Genomic DNA, 16,782 nt, shown 5'->3' with positions numbered 1-16,782 from the left:
TGAAACATACAGAACTGCTGCGGTGGTTTTTGGTTTAAAAAAAAAAGGAAAAAACAAACAAAAACACTCACCTGTTACTGAACTCCACGTGTTGACGTAGTATCCTGTTCTTTATGTTTATCAGCTGAACACAAACATCCCTTTTCCATTTTTAAACTTGGAACAAACTGCTTTGGATTCCTGTAAGGAAAAAATCCAACCAAATGAGGTTAGTATGTTTCCCCCCTTCGTCACAGGAGACTTTGACTTTGATTGCAGGAGAAGGCTCAGGTGTGGGTGATATCATCAGCATGGCCCCGTTCCATTTCGCTAAACCGGTCAGCCAGCCAGCTCAGTAACAGAGCAGCTTAAGGTTGTGAGACGAGTTCAAAATGTCTGCTGTGATAAAAGTCTGCGGTTCAAATGGTATCTCAACTTTATTCCTGACATTTCGACTTTATTCTCAAAATGCAAAACCAAAAATAAACTTCCTCCTCTGATTTTATTTTGTCTTATGCCTAATACTACAGACACTCATACTGAAAGTTTGACTTTATTCTCAAAATGAAAATGAAGTCTTAGACATGTGGTGGTGTCTGTATCTGCAGAGGCCCTGCAGCCCTCTGCCTGTATTTTCCTTATTTTCTCTTTCTCTCGCTGTGTTCAGGACGCTTCACCAACACAAAAACGACAGCATTTGACATCCTGGGAATGAGACTCAACATTCAAATATCTTTCTGTTGCATTAACAAACAGCTTGGACAAATCCTATCAATTTTTCCTTTAAAGAAAAAAGATGAAAATACATTTAAACAACAATATGAAAGCAATTAAATACAGCTGAAATTAACATTAAATCATCATCCATATATACAAGCTATGTATACATCATTTTAACTAGTTTAATTCTAAAACATTACATAAGACTAAGTTCTTGTTGGTGAAAATATAGTATCTCTGATACAAAACTGTTTGCCCAAAAAACATTAAAAATAAAATTTAGACTTGGTGATGTTTAGAACAACAGTAGTTGATAGAAGAACAGAAAGAAGCAATCAGGAGACAAGTGGTTGGATTTTATGTGTATATATTTTAAGAAAATACTGACAGATACTACTAACAGCTATATACATTAAGTTTTCATAACAGCAGGAGAAAAGGGCATCTTGGCAGATGATATGCACTGGTCGACTGATGATCTGATGTGGCGTCACCAGCACCGCCGTCTCACTTCTTGGAAAGCTTGGCTTGTTTATTTTTGGGGGGCGCCCACTTCAAACACATAGTGTCCACTGTGAAAGAGACAAGACAAGCCATAAGCGAAGGAATACAGATTTTTTTTTTTTTGTGGGCTTCATCATATTGCCTTGTTGCTAGGAGACAAGCTTCATGAGATGGCACACAGAGACAAAACAAAAATACAACACCACGATGCAGAATTTGGGATCTGTACAAAAAGACGGTCAGTGCTACAGGGGCATTTTGACCAAGTTTGAGATTTAAATATGCACAGAAAATGGGAAACCTAAGTTCACTGTATCATGTCTGTATTTGTCCAACACTAGTATGGTTTTTGACGCCTCATGTCATATTGCAAACTAAACTAAACTAAAACAAACAAACAAAAAACTAAAACTGAAAATCTGAACACATCATAAACATGAGAAGAGTGAAACCAGAGAAGCAATAAAAAGCCAGGACACAGTTTTTCCTGATTACAGCCAATTTAGAAAAAAGCTATAAAAGAATCGTGCAAACTTCCATCAAATGTCTGGACTTACCTGTGATTGGTGGTTTCTTATACTGGGCACTCTTCAGGTGCTCCTCCACCAGTTTGGGCGTCACACAGATAACATGCTGACCTTTCCAGTACTTCACCATGTTGAGCGACTGCAGCGTGCTGATGATGTCACTCTGTGTGATGCTTGTCATCTGGCTGGAGAGAAAGAGAGGGAGGAGGGTCTGATTGATGTGAGGATCAGAATCACAGCAATCTGAACTAACTGGATGAGTGTGATTACAAAGATAAGGAGGGGCGGCTGGGTGTCTGATGATGGAACCTACTATCAGGTTGTGTGTTTGTGTGTCTACCTGAGGTCTTTGATGGACAGCGTCCCCCTGAAGTCCCTCAGGATCTCGAGCAGGACCCAGGACCAGTAACTTCTGTAGCTCAGCTTACCCAGATCAGACAGAGGCTTCTCTGGAGAACCGACCGCACTCTCCAGCTTAGACAGCTCATAACCTGCGCACACAGCAGAAAAAAATGTAATTACAAAAGTGGTGATTCATTTGTGTCCAACTGCTATCTGTAACAGTGCAATACACATTCCAACAGTGTTTTGCTTAGAATACATTTATGGAAAAAAAAAAAGTGTCAAGTGAACTGATATGCCTGAATTTAACACAAGCGCTGTGTGCTTTCTGGAGAAGAGGTCGGCTCTATGAAGTGGGTAATTGCAAGTTTGATCTGCACTCCAGCTGGAGTACAGTTTTGAATAAAATGCATCAACGAAACCCACATGAGACCATGGTGAGTGCACAAATACATTCATATTCCTGCTCCTATTTTGCATCGACTAGATGACAAACTATTTTGACAAACATTTAATGATTTTCAGTTTTACAAAATGCTAAGGTTACTTCTGTTTTTCAATTTCAAAATCAAATCAAGACGGTTTTTGTTTTCTTATTTGGCTTCTTTCATTAATAAAGAAATAGGCTTTGGTAAATGGTCATGATTATTTATCATTCTGAGCAGTTTATCAGATTATCAATAGATATGGTTAATAGAAAAACCTTTGAATATATTTAATAATTAGTGAAAAGTAATGATTAGCTCTAGGGCTGCTACACACATTGTACTTGCCGTCATGGTGTCTCACTTACTGAAAGCTATGAGAAACTTTCCGTAGCCTCTGCGCTGGTAAGGCGGCAGTGTGAGAATACAAGCCACATTATTCCCATCTGGAGACTCTTTCTCCTGAAAAACAAAGCCAAAGGCAAAGTTAAGGCAAACAGATGTCAATGATTCCAGCTCGAGTTTCTCTGAACCTGCTGTGTGATCCTGCTGAATTCAAATATTTCTGCATGTATAAATTGTAATGATTCTAACCTTTAGAGATAATACTACAGCAGGATTCATGAACTGCTTGCAAATGTAAGTGTGATGATTTATGCAAAAATGTGCAAAGGGATTTAAAGGTACCCTGGGGAGTTTTTGACCGCTGCTCGCATTGTGGTGCAATGTTTTTATGAGTGAGCACTCGATTCTCCTTTATCTCAAGTATGTGCACGGCTGACACAATGCACATGTCTGTAAACCGTGTAGCTTTAAAACATTTTTAAAATCAGCTTTGCAAATGTTTTATGAGAAAAGATGTGCATTTAAAGCTGTGATCCAAAGTTTATTCTTGTTGTCACTGCAGCAAAATTCCATTTCAACATATTGTAATTCAAGTGGGCTGAGAGAAAACTTGACTTCTGCACATCCTCTCAGCTCTTTCCAGGCTTTAGAAAATGTAGCCCACGACGGGGGACTGTGGCCAAAGACAATAAGCAATTCTGAAGAAAGATAATCGTATGCCGAGTCTCTTTCCAAGGTTGTCAAATAGCGACACTTGGCTTGGACAGCACCACCATCCCAAAGCTTCTGTATTTGACTCAACAATCAACTATCTTTCTCCAAAATTGTTTACTGCACATTTATTACATACTACTCAGTACTGAAGGACAAACAGCATGTTGTTTTAAGAAAACATAGAATATAAACATAACCGTCTGTGTTTACAAGAAAACTCCACAGGGTACCTCCAGGGTCCAAGAATAACATACTGTAAGACAACACAACCTAACTCAAAAACAGAAACAGGCCTTACTTTGGAGAAGTAGCCGACGATGTGCGCTCCCTGTTTGTTGACTTCAGTGAGGATATAGAAGATAAAGGGCTCCACGTCAAAATAAAGTGTCTTGTGGTCGAGAAATAGTTTAGCTAGTAGACAAAGATTCTGACAGTAGATCTGCAAACAACAAACACAGAGATGAAAATCATCAGAAAAAAATCTCTTACATAATCAACCGATTTGCTTTTCTGTAACTCCCATGACAGTCCAGTTAAGATACACAGAGGACAGATGCAGATGAATCTAGGTACATTTAATAGAAATGTTATGGAAATTGCAATATGGCCAAGTACAATATCCGAGTCGCAGAAGCTGCAATCTTTTGATAAAGGTAAAATATGTGACAAACAGTAGGGCTGAACGATTTATCGTTTTCTGATCGAAATTGCGATTTCAGACAACGCGATCACGTGATCGCCAAAGCTGCGGTTTTTTGCAGTGCTCCTGAGGGCTGTACTACGAAGCAAGCTCAACACAGCCAGGCTTTCTTTGTATGATCTGGATCGACAAAGCCTAAAACCGCAATCAGAGATAACAGGTATCACGACGGTGGTTATCAACTCACTGTGTTAATCCAGGCTTTCGTCTTCAGACTCTGTGCGTGTTCATATAAAAGGGGCGTTTGTTGCGTCATTTGACTCTTCTTCCGCATGAAGTGAAGTGATCGCAAGCCACTTAAGTCAAAATGATCAAGTTGTTATAATTATGAGCTGTGGAAAGTATACTAAATACATTACGGCAAAAAACAACATTGTTGCTGCAAATAAAGCAGGAGAAGAAGAATGCTGTCAGAAAATGACTGATGGACTAAATGTGGTCTTAATGCTGCCGTTTATTCTAACATGAAAACTGCACATTAAACAATAAAACTCCATACAGCAGATTTAAACATGACGAAGTCTGTCTGACACTGTCCTATGATGACAGAGACGTGGAGATCACAGAAGTTTTTGGCTAAACGAACGTAAAATGAGTGTAACTGATTTAAGACTGTCTGTGATAAATGATGATGAATTTTCTAATCAGTGATCTGAGCTGCAAAATCACCAAGACAAAAGAGATGACAGTAAAAAGTATTCAAAGTGTCTGTAGTTGCTTCATCATTATTTTACTGTGTGGATTATATACGATGTAAATTTAAAGTGTTAATATGATCTGGAGCAAACGGGAAAAATGACTCTGCATCACCAAACGGGGGTTACCATGACAGCGCGATGCATACAGTTTGTACCGCTGTTTCATTTTTACATTATATGGATTCGTTTGGTGATATGACGAACATACAGCTCAGCAGCTTTTCATTTTTAATGTCTTCCCTCAGTTTAAAAGCTATATTGCTCATAAACAACCTTGTTAGGACAATTATAAGTTAAAGAACAGCGCGTTTTACTGACGATTTAATCTGAAACTCTTAACATAACCTGCTGCCGATTAGGTCATGAGTTTAGCATAAATTACCATGGTGATCTAGCAGGTTAAAAGAGAGCCACTTTCTTGACACTGAAAACCCTGGATTTAGACTCAACATAGCTGGCTAACACATTTATCTCGCTTCGTAGTTACACTCCTCTGACGTGCATCATAACCAACAATGCAGCGAACGTCATATGGAACTTAATGAATGGACCAGACCTGTGTGTGTGTGTGTGTGTGTGTGTGTGTGTGTGTGTGTGTGTGTGTGTGTGTGTGTGTGTGTGTGTGTGCGTGCGCGCGTGTGTGTGTGTTTGTTTATTAATTTATTTATTTATACGGATTTAATGTGATGATGTGTGCGAACTGTCTTCAGTATAGTCAGTAGTTTTTCTCTTAATGTTATTTTTCTTTAAGCCCTCACAAATACCTAGTTTGAATAATTAATAATGATTGTAAATGTTACTATACATTGTGAATATTGCACTGAAGCTTGATTTGAAGAAAAAATCGTGAATCGAATTGAAATCGCAATATCTGCCAGAAAAATCGCAATTAGATCTTTTCCTAAAATCGTTCAGCCCTAACAAACAGCATTATAATGACAATTGTAGTGCTGCAGAGATGCCCCAGCCTAAAAATTTTTGTTCTTGTTTGTTTGGTACAGACACCAAACAAATGTCACATCAACATGATTTTAATAGTCTTTTCAGTCAGAAGGAAAATCATGAAGTAAAAGTGATCATTCCCTCTAATCGTGAACCACAGTGTAATATCTATCAAATTAACTGTAATATGATTTTTTTTTTTTACTATATCGTGCAGCCCTAGATGAATCCATGTAATTGAACACTAAACGGCTTGCATCTTTAGATGTGCAAAATCTTTCCAGGTAAACTCACCTTGTGGTCTCGCCCGTCAACTTCATACACCGATATGTTGCTCCTTCTGTAGATTTCTTTACCTGGAGGCTGTTTCCACTGACAATGGGACTGAGAAGACAAAGGCAAAACGTTGATTGTTTATCTTGGTACTTAACTTTGTAGGATTTCGGTTTCACAGGTAGAAAAAAAAATACACCAACGATTACATGCGAGTCACAGAGAAAAGACAGTTCTTCCAAAATAAATGCAAGAAAAAACAAATCAAGATACTCTGCAAAACATTTAATAGAACTCTGAATTTAAAAGACATTTGAATTAGCAAGTCATGTCTTCATTCTTAGACTCAAACAAAGATGGCAAAAGGATGGACAAGCGTTTAGTTCTTTATATGGAACAAAACAACAGAACATAAAAAAAAAAAAAAAAAACAACAACAGAAAACTCATGAGAAAGCTGCACTGACCAGGTGATGTCTGAAGGTCTTCTCGTACTTCATGTATTTAAGGCAGTACTCGCAGATCCACAGCTTGGGCTGCTTGCCATAGTCCTCGGGAAATGGCGAAAAGTACCAGGCATCGATCTCAAAGTTTCCTATCTGGATTTTATCCACATACTTCACTTTGGTGATCTGAGGGAGAGACATGCAAGGCAGGACAATGAGAGAAATGATTTTCAATCATCACACAAAGATGGCAAAATATAAGATGGCCAGTTTAACTAAATTATGTACAGGACACAGCAAGTGTGACCTGAATGTTGCGAGCAGCAGAATAAGATTGTTATATTTGTCCTCTACTCTTGTAACCTTAAATACGAGTAACTAACAGATACACACAGACACTCCAACTTACCGCCTCATGCTCCTTCTCCAGGGCAGCTGTTGTTGGGTCCATCTCTGCGTATGTCTGCAAAGAAAAACTCCATTAGATAAATACTGACCATATACAAGAGTCTCATCACGTAATAACTAGGTAACATACAATGTCTCTCTACCTTCTGCACATGGTTGATCTCATCATGCTTGCGCTTCTGGTTGCGGGTGATCTTCCTCTCAGGTTGTTCACCCAAATCACCAACGCCCCCGATCTCTGTGCTCTTCCTCACTGCATCCTTTACTGTCTTGGTAAGTGCCAGACGAGCTTTTCCCACCCACTCATCTAGGCGTCTGTTGACTGCATGCCAAAGAAACGAAGATGATGATCACGGTAAAGCCACAGGTGAGAGGATGGAGAGGATATGGGCAAATTAAGACAGGGTATAGAAGGAAGCAAATGAAGGCGGTGCAGGAATAACTCAGAAGGAAAATTTCAGCTTTGATAATGTATATGTAAATGTTTAATTATGTGCATTGCATTCTCTCTCTTTTTTCGCTTTACTTTAAAGTGAAAATTCCCAGTTGTGACTCCTGATTATCTAATCGTCAATCATATCACAATGTGTCAAAATAATCGCAAGGTTTTTTTTAATCATGAATGTTGAAAAGAAATTTTTTAACATAAAGATTTATATACAAATCTTGCTTACAAAGGTATTACTTTTTATCACCATATTCATACATTCAGATATATAAGAAATATACTGTTTTAAATTGGCAGTCAGTTCTGAAAACTTTGGCTTTTCACTCATGAATTTGGATTTGAGAATGTAAAATTAGGACAAAATGATAAGCAAAGTCATCAGTTAAAACTGTGAACACAGATTTAAGTCATGTGCATTGCATTCTCAAGCATATGAAGAATTAATTTAGTGATGTACTCACATCCTACGTAGTGAACGTAGAACTCCTCTCTGCCCTCTTGTTCATTCAGTCGGGACTGAATAACCTCTGCTGTATCTGAAAAGAGACCAAGATCCATCAGTTAATTAGAGTATTCTAAATCTTTTCAAGCAAGCAAGAGTTTCACCAATAATTTAAGTATCCAGGTACAAATGCAATTTATCCTCTGGATGGGACGTTTCACCAAACTCCATTCAAACTTTTACGACTTGAAAATCTCTGTTTATTAGCAAGGCTGCTTACTGTTATTTCACCCGAGAATAAGTCCCTTGATATGTACTGAGCCATTATTCAATTCGGCAGCCACATAATCCTCCTAACTACAACGTTGGCCTATTTACTAGATCAACATTTAGAACTGCCTGGACCGTTGTTTGTATTTAAATGGTTATGTCATCTATGCCGAATTCTCCAGAGAGACCGAATGATCAATCGTGAATGAAAAATCGTTGACTTACACCTTTCCGCCACGCACATATGGTGTCAACAAAAAAAGCTTTAGGTTAAATATTTAATGGGGTTTGGTTTGACAACAAAAGAGTCCGTGCAAATGTTACCCTGTTAACGATTATTTTAGTCAAACATGCAGACAGAAGCATCACTTACGCCATGTCTTGTCGGCTCTTTGGCATAAATACGTCTCTCCAATTTCGACCGACACCTCTTGCTCCCTGCCGCCGCACAGAACTCCTCCTCCGTCCGGCGTGTGCTGACTACTAGAGCCCCCGGCTTCCCTCGTACGACCAACGGCCTCCGATTCGTCCTCCTCCCCGCCACTGCCATTAGAAGAACACGCAGCGGGAATACTACTGTCCAGTTCACCCCGCTCACTTTCCATATGACTAGAATCCATATCTACATCCATTCCAGGCTCAGAGTCCTTGTTATTATAGCTTTTATGAAAATCCGTCCCGCCAGTCATAACCTCCGTGGTTTTGAAAACAACAACACGCCTCTGCGACCCTGCGCAGATAATTCAGAGGGGCTGGTCTTCCAACGGAAAAAAAAAAAACTGCCAAGATGGCGTCGGTGGAACGTAGGTTCCGCCTGTCTTCCTCCCGGGATGCGCCTGCGCCAACTACAACTCCCATAAGTCTTAGCACAACATTGTTTGAAACATTATTATTATTATTATTATTATTATTATTATTATTTATTTATTTATTATTATTATTATTATTATTATGTGGTGTATTTAAAATTCAGAAAATAGCATTTATCAAATTACAAACACCAGACTGTAAATGTGTAGGTTTCAGGCGACATGAGGGTCTAGGGGCCAAAAAGAGTTGCCTGGTTGGTTACAATATGGAAAGAAAACCTTTATTTTCATGTTCCAGTCATACAGTTCACAGGGCAAAATGGTTCTTATCAGACAAGAATCAAATTCTTCTAGGCTGTGAGATTTGCCCAGTTTATCCCCGTTGACTGTAGGTTAGTCTACTTTGGCCCCATTACCCTTCTAAAGCTGAGGAGGAACCATTCAGATCATTCACCAGAGAACTAAATGTAAAACCCTTTATTTAATAAGATATTCATCTTGTTCCTAGGATCAATAAAAGCTCGTCTTCAAATATAGTCCTTTACAAGTAAATTTCGCCATTCAAAAAAATTACTTAAAAGTATTGCAGTAAAATTACCATTATCATCCAATTTACTTAAATTAGGCTATAAAAAAAATAATATTATACAACTTTACTATTGTTGATTAACATGTGATGTGCAATTTAATTTTTGTAGCTGGCCATAGTGGGGCTGATTTAGCTATTTTATTTACTGTTGAATAGTTGAATTTACTGTATAACAATACATTTCATTTCTTAAGCTTATTATAACCTTTATTCCATTTTAATGTGCAAATTAACCAGTAACTTCAGTCAGATAGCAATATTAATAATAATAATAATGTGGCGTAAAAAAAACACAATATGTCTTTGTTAAATCTAGCTGTTTAAACTAGAGGTATAAAATGGGGTGCCCTTTGTACCATAAGGCTCTGCTAAAATATCAGCATCATTGTCCACACATTTCATAATCTCAATCAAGACATATTTTAAAGCTGCAACAGTTAGTGGAACTGAACTGAACTGGAATGAACCTTATTACAAAATTACAGGAAATACAGACACACTGACATCCAAAGAAAATTTAATTTGTAGTTCTTTCAAGTCATATTGCACCACAACACAAAGCAACAACCATCTGTATCTGATATTAGTGTGCATGAAAGTGCATACCAGGGACCAGGATAAGGGCGATGTAGAGGAGGGGAGGGTACTACAGTGAATGTCACTTCTGGTGCAGGGCTTTAATCTATGCAAACTGATGATGGAGGCACACATACATTTGTTCATTGGCCCTCCTGTTGCCCTTTGTCATAGCACCTCCTCTCTTCCCCTCTCTCGCTCCACCACCTTGTGTTGGAAGCCCCTGCTGTGACCCCTGCGACCACCCCCGCCTCTGCTGTAAAGGTTATTGGCACCACCCCTGCTTCTTGAAGCTCGCCCGTCCCAGTGGTGGTGCGCAGGCCCGGGGGCCCCGGTGTGTGGGACAGGTCGGTGAGGCCCCCTTCTCCTTCCGCGATGCCCGCGGCCACCTCCTGAGTGTGCAGCATCTTCTGGGCATTCACTTTCCAAGGCTGCCTGGCATGCTGGCTGATCGTTTGGAGACACCAACATCTCTTGTTGCTCTGCGTAGACATCCCTGCCCGTCTTAGACTGACACAATTCTGCATTTACTTGCATCTGTTGGCCGTGGTTACCCTGAGCTTTGACTTTTACTGGTCCTTCAGTGCGGTCTGAGGACAGAGAGAGTTTGTCCATGTGATCTGTTATGGGGACAGCTCTTCTGTGTTGTGGCCTGGACCTGCCTCCTCTCCTCTGCCCCCTTGCCTGGTTGTGATGCATCTGGCCATGACCGTCTCTGCAGTTGGACAGTCCGGGGACAAACCGGTCCGCTCTGACACCACTTTCATCAGGGGAAACATTAGAAGCAGAGGGCACCGGGGGGCCAGGAGAGACATCATCATCCAGGTTTCCATTTTCAGCGACAGATGGAGTCTGTGGAAGTTAAAATGCATCAATTTGTATAACACTATACAGGAACAACGTTAATAAGGCAGCTTTGGAGTTATATGAATGTGTATTTTTTTTGCATCTGATACAGCTACGCAAGCATTTTCTTTAAACTTTGTTCTGCCTAAGATGTTTCCTATCTTTCGTGAATGAATCTTGGAAATGCCCAAGCAACTAAGCAAGCAAACTAAAATCTCCAGGGTTCATCAGAGTAATATCTATGTATGAATTAAAGAATAAGGACAAATCAATAGCCATGTATCTTAACACACAAATCTGAATTTGTCAGTGTCAGGCACAATTAAAAGAAACATAATTAATCTACATTTCACTCTGACTGACCCTGTCTGCGACTTGTACAGGCTTCAGGTAATAATCATCTAAATGTGGCCACATGATTCAGATTTATTCTCACCTCATTGATATGAATAAGAAAACGATTCGATTCCACCTCTGGGTCAATGATCCCACCGTTAGCCCTCTGTCTCTCCAAAAGCTTCTGGAGTTCATACCACTTCTGTTGAAAATCTGAACTAATCGCAGCTTCGTCCACCTGAGTGAAAAATAAAAAATAAAACAATTAAACTGATTAAAAGTTTATTTTTGACTTTGGAAACAGTTAAACCATTGAGATTTCATTCAAAATCTCCACGACAGCTTCTAATCAACCTTCTGGCGAGATTATTTTGTGACATTAGAAGAGGGTTTTTACCTCAGGCAGCTGGGGCGCAGGGGAGGACAGAAGCTGATCAACATCATATATTAGAGGCTCTCTACACACCGGACACACCACAGTCAGCTCCTATGAGAAAACCCAGGGATTAAATAGCTTATAAAGACACACATCAAAAGATTTCTTCGACCAGATCACTGATATCTAACCTGATAGTCTGTTCGGTCCCTGGTCTTGTCCTCCTCTAACTCCTTCTCCCTCTGGCGGAGCTCGCTCTCAGAATGGCTGACGTAGCGACCGAGGCAGTGGCAGTGGAAGTAGTGGTAGCAGCTCGTCTTAGTGAACGTCTCTCCGTCCTGAAGACACATGCATCGGTTTGCTTACATTTTTAGCAGATGCGCATTTTAGGGGCATTTTCTGGAAATATCTGCACGCATGTAACCCTGTATTCAATGATATATTTGGACACTAGGGGCAGCAGAACACAGCAGACGATGGGAGGAGAAAACACAACTTCCGTACTGTTTTCACTTGTTACACTGATGGGACAGGACTACAAGACTGATGGGAAATTGTGTACCTTAAAGCCATAGAGGCAAATAACACAGTTTCCATGAGGAATGTTGCTTTCAGTCAGGATTTCTTTAGCTTTCTGGAGGAGAAAAAAAAAAACAGGAGAACAGTTAGAAATATGAATTTAAGCAGCAGCACGTACTGCTGATCATGGCCTTAATGTTTTATTTCAATAGATAATCATCCACATTCTCTTAAAAGGTCCAGTGTGTAAGATTTTGGGGGGGTTACTGACAGAATACAGCTGACTTCGAATATACTATAACTACATTTTCATTCACGGAGGGTCGGACGTTTTTCTGTGGAAAAATGGTGTGAATCAATTTATTTTCCCTGCTAATTAAAAATGGTCGGGGGGTGAACCGGCACCCTCTCTGGGACCGGATCTGGTTCAGCATCCTACGTGCTTGGAAGGGGAGCGTCCCTTGAGATGACAGCAATTTGCAAACTCGCCACTAAATTCCACTAAATCCTACACACTGGTCCTTTAAATTATATGTCAAAAGAAACCACTGTATATAAATATATTGACCTCAATGAGCTGATACAACACAGGTGAACCCAGACAGGACTGAGCCTCCAACTGAAGACACTTCCGGACACTAAGAGAAAGACGTTGCACATGATAATAGGATTTTACACTCAATATCAAAATGTCCTGAGCAGAAAATAGATATTTGGCGAGTCTACAGTTTCAGTCTGTTACCTGCTGAGCTTGTCATCAGAAAGCCCCCGTGGGTTATGAATGGAAATGGCAGGAGAAGACGAGGGATACTGTGCAAACAAAACAAAGAACATTAGCTGGGCTGAGTTTTAACAGATCGGTCTCTATTGTTCTGTTATTGTCAACAAATCTTCTGTTCAGAGTGAAACCAGCACTGAATGAACCTCATAATAAGTATCATGTGCCTATCAAAGCCTCTCTGTGCCAGAGAGTTGTACAAAAATTGTTAAAAACACATCAATGAGCCACACTGTTGCACTGGCTGACATGTTCCTTCATTATCATGAACACACACCGTCATTAACTTTGACTCCCACACACAAAGTAAATCCCCGAAGATTTATTGACAAGGCCTATTTTGAATTGGGTCACGATGGTTTGTCATTTAAAAAAACAAACAAAAAAAAAAAACAATGTTCTGGAAACACTGCGCTGGAGCACCAAAAAGTAGATTAATCCACCACTGAAAATAGTCCCCAACAAACACACTATTCCTCCTGGTTGTTTCATAAAAACTACAATGAGCAGCTGTTTTAGGAAATTATTTTTTTTTTAGAAGTGAAACTACATATTTGTGAGGTTTAAATATTTGCATATTCAGTAGGAACCAATGAGCTTGGAGTTGAGAGCCACAGACAGGAAGTTAGATGCAGTAAAATATTGCCGGTTTTAGTTCTTTAAGGAATTTGTTAACAATAATGCAAATACCTGCTTCATCCCTTACATTAAAGATATATTATTACTTGACCTTTCTCATTTCTCAGTTTGTACATCCTTGATTCCACTCCTCACGTCCTAGTTCCTCCCACTCAAGTTGCAAGATGGAGGAGGTGAGGAAGAGACGTGAGGGGAGAGGAGTCGAGACAACTGGCGTTTAGCAAAATGAGACATCCTTACCTTGTCACTTTAAAGCAATGTCAGTACAGTACAGTACAGTACATGCACAGTGTTCATGACAACTTATAGATTCACTCTTATCTAAACTCACAACGTGGCATAATGTGACAAGAACATAGAGGTCTTTTTTTTATTTAACACACAGAGGCCTTTATATATTTATTGTGTGATGCACTTCAAATGTTTGTATATACAAATAAAGCGTGACATACATCATACATATATAACTGAGCAATATAATAGACACTTACGTTGATTTATCTGTACAAAATATACTTTTTTTCTGTCTGTTCTTTCTCTCTTTTCTCTCCCACGATTATATTAGTTTAATATAAAATGGTGTAATAATATCATGGTAAAATGTTAGGAAGGAATGTGGTTAGAAGAGCACCTTATGAGGCTCTACACAAACCGTGTAGTCGATTAAGTGGTCTGAGTAAATCTTTAATCTTTCCTTTCTGACAGTAAACTACGCTTCAGGGAAAAGAGAGCATTTAATAGTTTTGGCTCCAGACAGATTTTTTGAGCCAAAAGGCTCTTTTGGTCCTAAAGGTTGCAGACCCCTGGGCTACACAAATAAAATTTGACTTGAAACCACAACTTGCAAGTGTCACTTCTGCCATTCATTTTATGGCATCTAATGAATTTAAGCCCGCACAGAGACCAAGATACAGCAGTCTGCAGTCTGGGAGCGGGACAAGTTCATGAAGAGCATACCTGCTGATCAAGAGTCAAAGTCAGGGTGAGTCGGACAAACTGAGAGACAGAGTCCTCCGCTGTGGATGGGTACAGGACCAGGCTCACCTCCCAGCCTCTGGAGGACACAACACAACACAAGAGCAGCTTCAACAATATTCTTTAAAAACACTGGAGCTAAAGGAGACGCCGGGCAAAGTCATGTGTCATCAGACGTCAAACACCAACAGCATCACAAGACCTGAAAGACTCCACAGACCATTCATCAGTCTGTGATGAACTCTGTAAAAATATGTGGATTTAATGTTTCCTTAGTTAAAATACCCGAACTGAACAAGCTGTTTCCCCTCCTCCCTAGACTAGCATAAGCTCAGGCAGGATGCACGAGAATTGCAGGACTGCAAGATGAGTGCAACATCTTGTATTCACCATAACAAGTGAGAAGTCCTCCACTGTAAACCGATCAGCTGTTTATAACTCTGTTAATCATCTGTCAATGTAAAAGTAAAGCCCTTTATCCTGAAAATAAAAACACAGTGCTCCAAAATGACACACTGGAGTTGGAGTTCAGTGACTCTCTGCCAGACTGCATTCACATTTTGCTCAATTTAACCGTTATACATGTTAACTCTTCATGAAGATTATTGACAATCTTCTACAGTTCATAAACAGACACTTACTCATTCCAAAAAAATTCAGCATTAATTTAAACTCTAATACATTAAAAAAAAAAATGTATGGAAAAATAGTATTACAGTGAAGTACTGCAGAGATGCACTGGCCTAAAAATGTTGTTCTCCAGATGAAAGAAAACATGCTTGTTTGGTAGAGAGCTCAATAAATATCACATTATTGCTATTTTATTTTATTTCTAAGGCAAAAATGAGCACTTCCAGTAATCAAATTGCATACTGCAACTGAAGTCAAAATAATAGCAATATAATCTTTATTTATTACAGTAGATAAATTACATATTTCTCCTTTAAAAACTTATGCAATCAGAACAGTGAACGTAGATAACAACACTGCTATCTGGAGGTTGGGGTTTAAACACAAAATGAACCACTGCCACGAATCTTTGCTTGTATCACAACATCACGATACAATGTTTTTGAAAATCAATATAATATTGATACTCAAATGTGTCGATATTTTCTTGCATCGAAGTGGAGTTTATGGATGTTGACTTGCAGATGTGTAGGGCTGGGTTGGGGTTAGATAACGTAAGAGATAACACAAAAATCTGGGGCAGCGTTTCTGGACCAACCACTGGTCTGGTGTCGTTATTACAGATCCGTCCCTGATGTAAAAGTCTTCACACCAAATATGTACTATCAAACGCTATATAATCATAAGTCAGAGCCAAAAATAATGAAGCAAAGTGATGTAATTTGGGGTTAACTGTCTCACCCGTCCTCTCTCCTGTTGACCAGCAGTTCGTCCAGATAGATGGACTGCAGCACCTCGATCTCGGACAGCACACTGCAGAGAAACACACATATACATGCATATTCAGTTAACACGTACAGCTGCCGGTCTGTGCTATTTTCTAACTGTTAACGTTCACACAAATTGAGCTAACGTTAGCATGTTAGCTCACACAATGCGTTAGCTAACAGTTATATCAGAACCTGCCACATTTAATCAGATTTTACTGGGAGCACCGAATAAACGAGCTGGCGATCAAACACACTGGCTGTCATGAAATGTGTTGGAGCTGTAAAAAGGGAACATTTCGACAAGCTGTCAACAAACTCACTCGCACTCCGCTGCCATGATGTTGTTTCTGAGGGAGCCGCTAGAAGCTGCTAACTAAAGTAAAATGAGAAGAGTCGGTGGCTCGGTTCAGCACGCTAAAAATTACGTAACCACACTACAAACCGAACCTCGTTACGTCAGCTACCAGCGTAACGTCCCTATTCCTGTAGTCAAATGGCGTATCGATATTGCTGCTCAATTTCAAAATTTTATTTTGAATTTCCTCAGCGGAAGTCACAGCGTGCTATTATGTCTGACTTGACGGTCGAGGAGTTGGCCGTTATCGTGACTGAGTGTTCATCGCCCTCCAGTGGTCACAGTGTGTAACTGCAACTCTGCTTTGAGGTACATTATTTTGAAAGGGCATTAGGTAATTTATATTTATTGATTAATTTATATTCTTCTTTTTTTCCATTGATTTGGGGCCGCAAATAACAT

The 16,782-nt window shown here is 39.6% G+C and overlaps 2 protein-coding genes across 3 annotated transcripts; both read right to left on the bottom strand.

Annotated features, from left to right (window-relative positions):
- Nucleotides 1-1,049: 1,049 nt before the first annotated feature.
- On the bottom strand, nt 1,050-8,961 carry kat8 (K(lysine) acetyltransferase 8). Its single transcript, XM_084744965.1, has 11 exons — nt 8,556-8,961; nt 7,932-8,006; nt 7,166-7,344; nt 7,024-7,077; nt 6,636-6,800; nt 6,191-6,280; nt 3,855-3,995; nt 2,866-2,959; nt 2,071-2,221; nt 1,761-1,915; nt 1,050-1,271 (listed from the first exon to the last, which is right to left on the bottom strand). The coding sequence occupies exons 1-11, from the start codon at nt 8,869-8,871 to the stop codon at nt 1,207-1,209; spliced, it is 1,485 nt and encodes a 494-aa protein (XP_084601091.1). The 5' UTR covers nt 8,872-8,961; the 3' UTR covers nt 1,050-1,206.
- Nucleotides 8,962-10,080: 1,119 nt separating this feature from the next.
- Nucleotides 10,081-16,430, bottom strand: rnf25 (ring finger protein 25). Of its 2 annotated transcripts, none has more exons than XM_084745062.1 (10): nt 16,346-16,430; nt 15,997-16,068; nt 14,608-14,704; nt 12,976-13,043; nt 12,802-12,871; nt 12,277-12,348; nt 11,906-12,052; nt 11,736-11,825; nt 11,439-11,576; nt 10,081-11,008 (listed from the first exon to the last, which is right to left on the bottom strand). In XM_084745062.1, the coding sequence occupies exons 1-10, from the start codon at nt 16,360-16,362 to the stop codon at nt 10,325-10,327; spliced, it is 1,455 nt and encodes a 484-aa protein (XP_084601188.1). In that variant the 5' UTR covers nt 16,363-16,430; the 3' UTR covers nt 10,081-10,324. The 2 variants fall into 2 exon arrangements, with proteins under 2 accessions (XP_084601188.1, XP_084601187.1); XM_084745061.1 differs by lacking the exon at nt 16,346-16,430 and adding an exon at nt 16,280-16,341.
- Between the last annotated feature and the right edge of the window lie 352 nt (nt 16,431-16,782).

This window comes from Lutjanus erythropterus, chromosome 19 (assembly GCF_056507025.1).
Source record: "Lutjanus erythropterus isolate fLutEry1 chromosome 19, fLutEry1.hap2, whole genome shotgun sequence".
In the NCBI taxonomy this organism is placed as follows: Eukaryota; Metazoa; Chordata; class Actinopteri; order Lutjaniformes; family Lutjanidae; genus Lutjanus; species Lutjanus erythropterus.
This window is presented reverse-complemented; position numbering and strand designations above follow the sequence as displayed.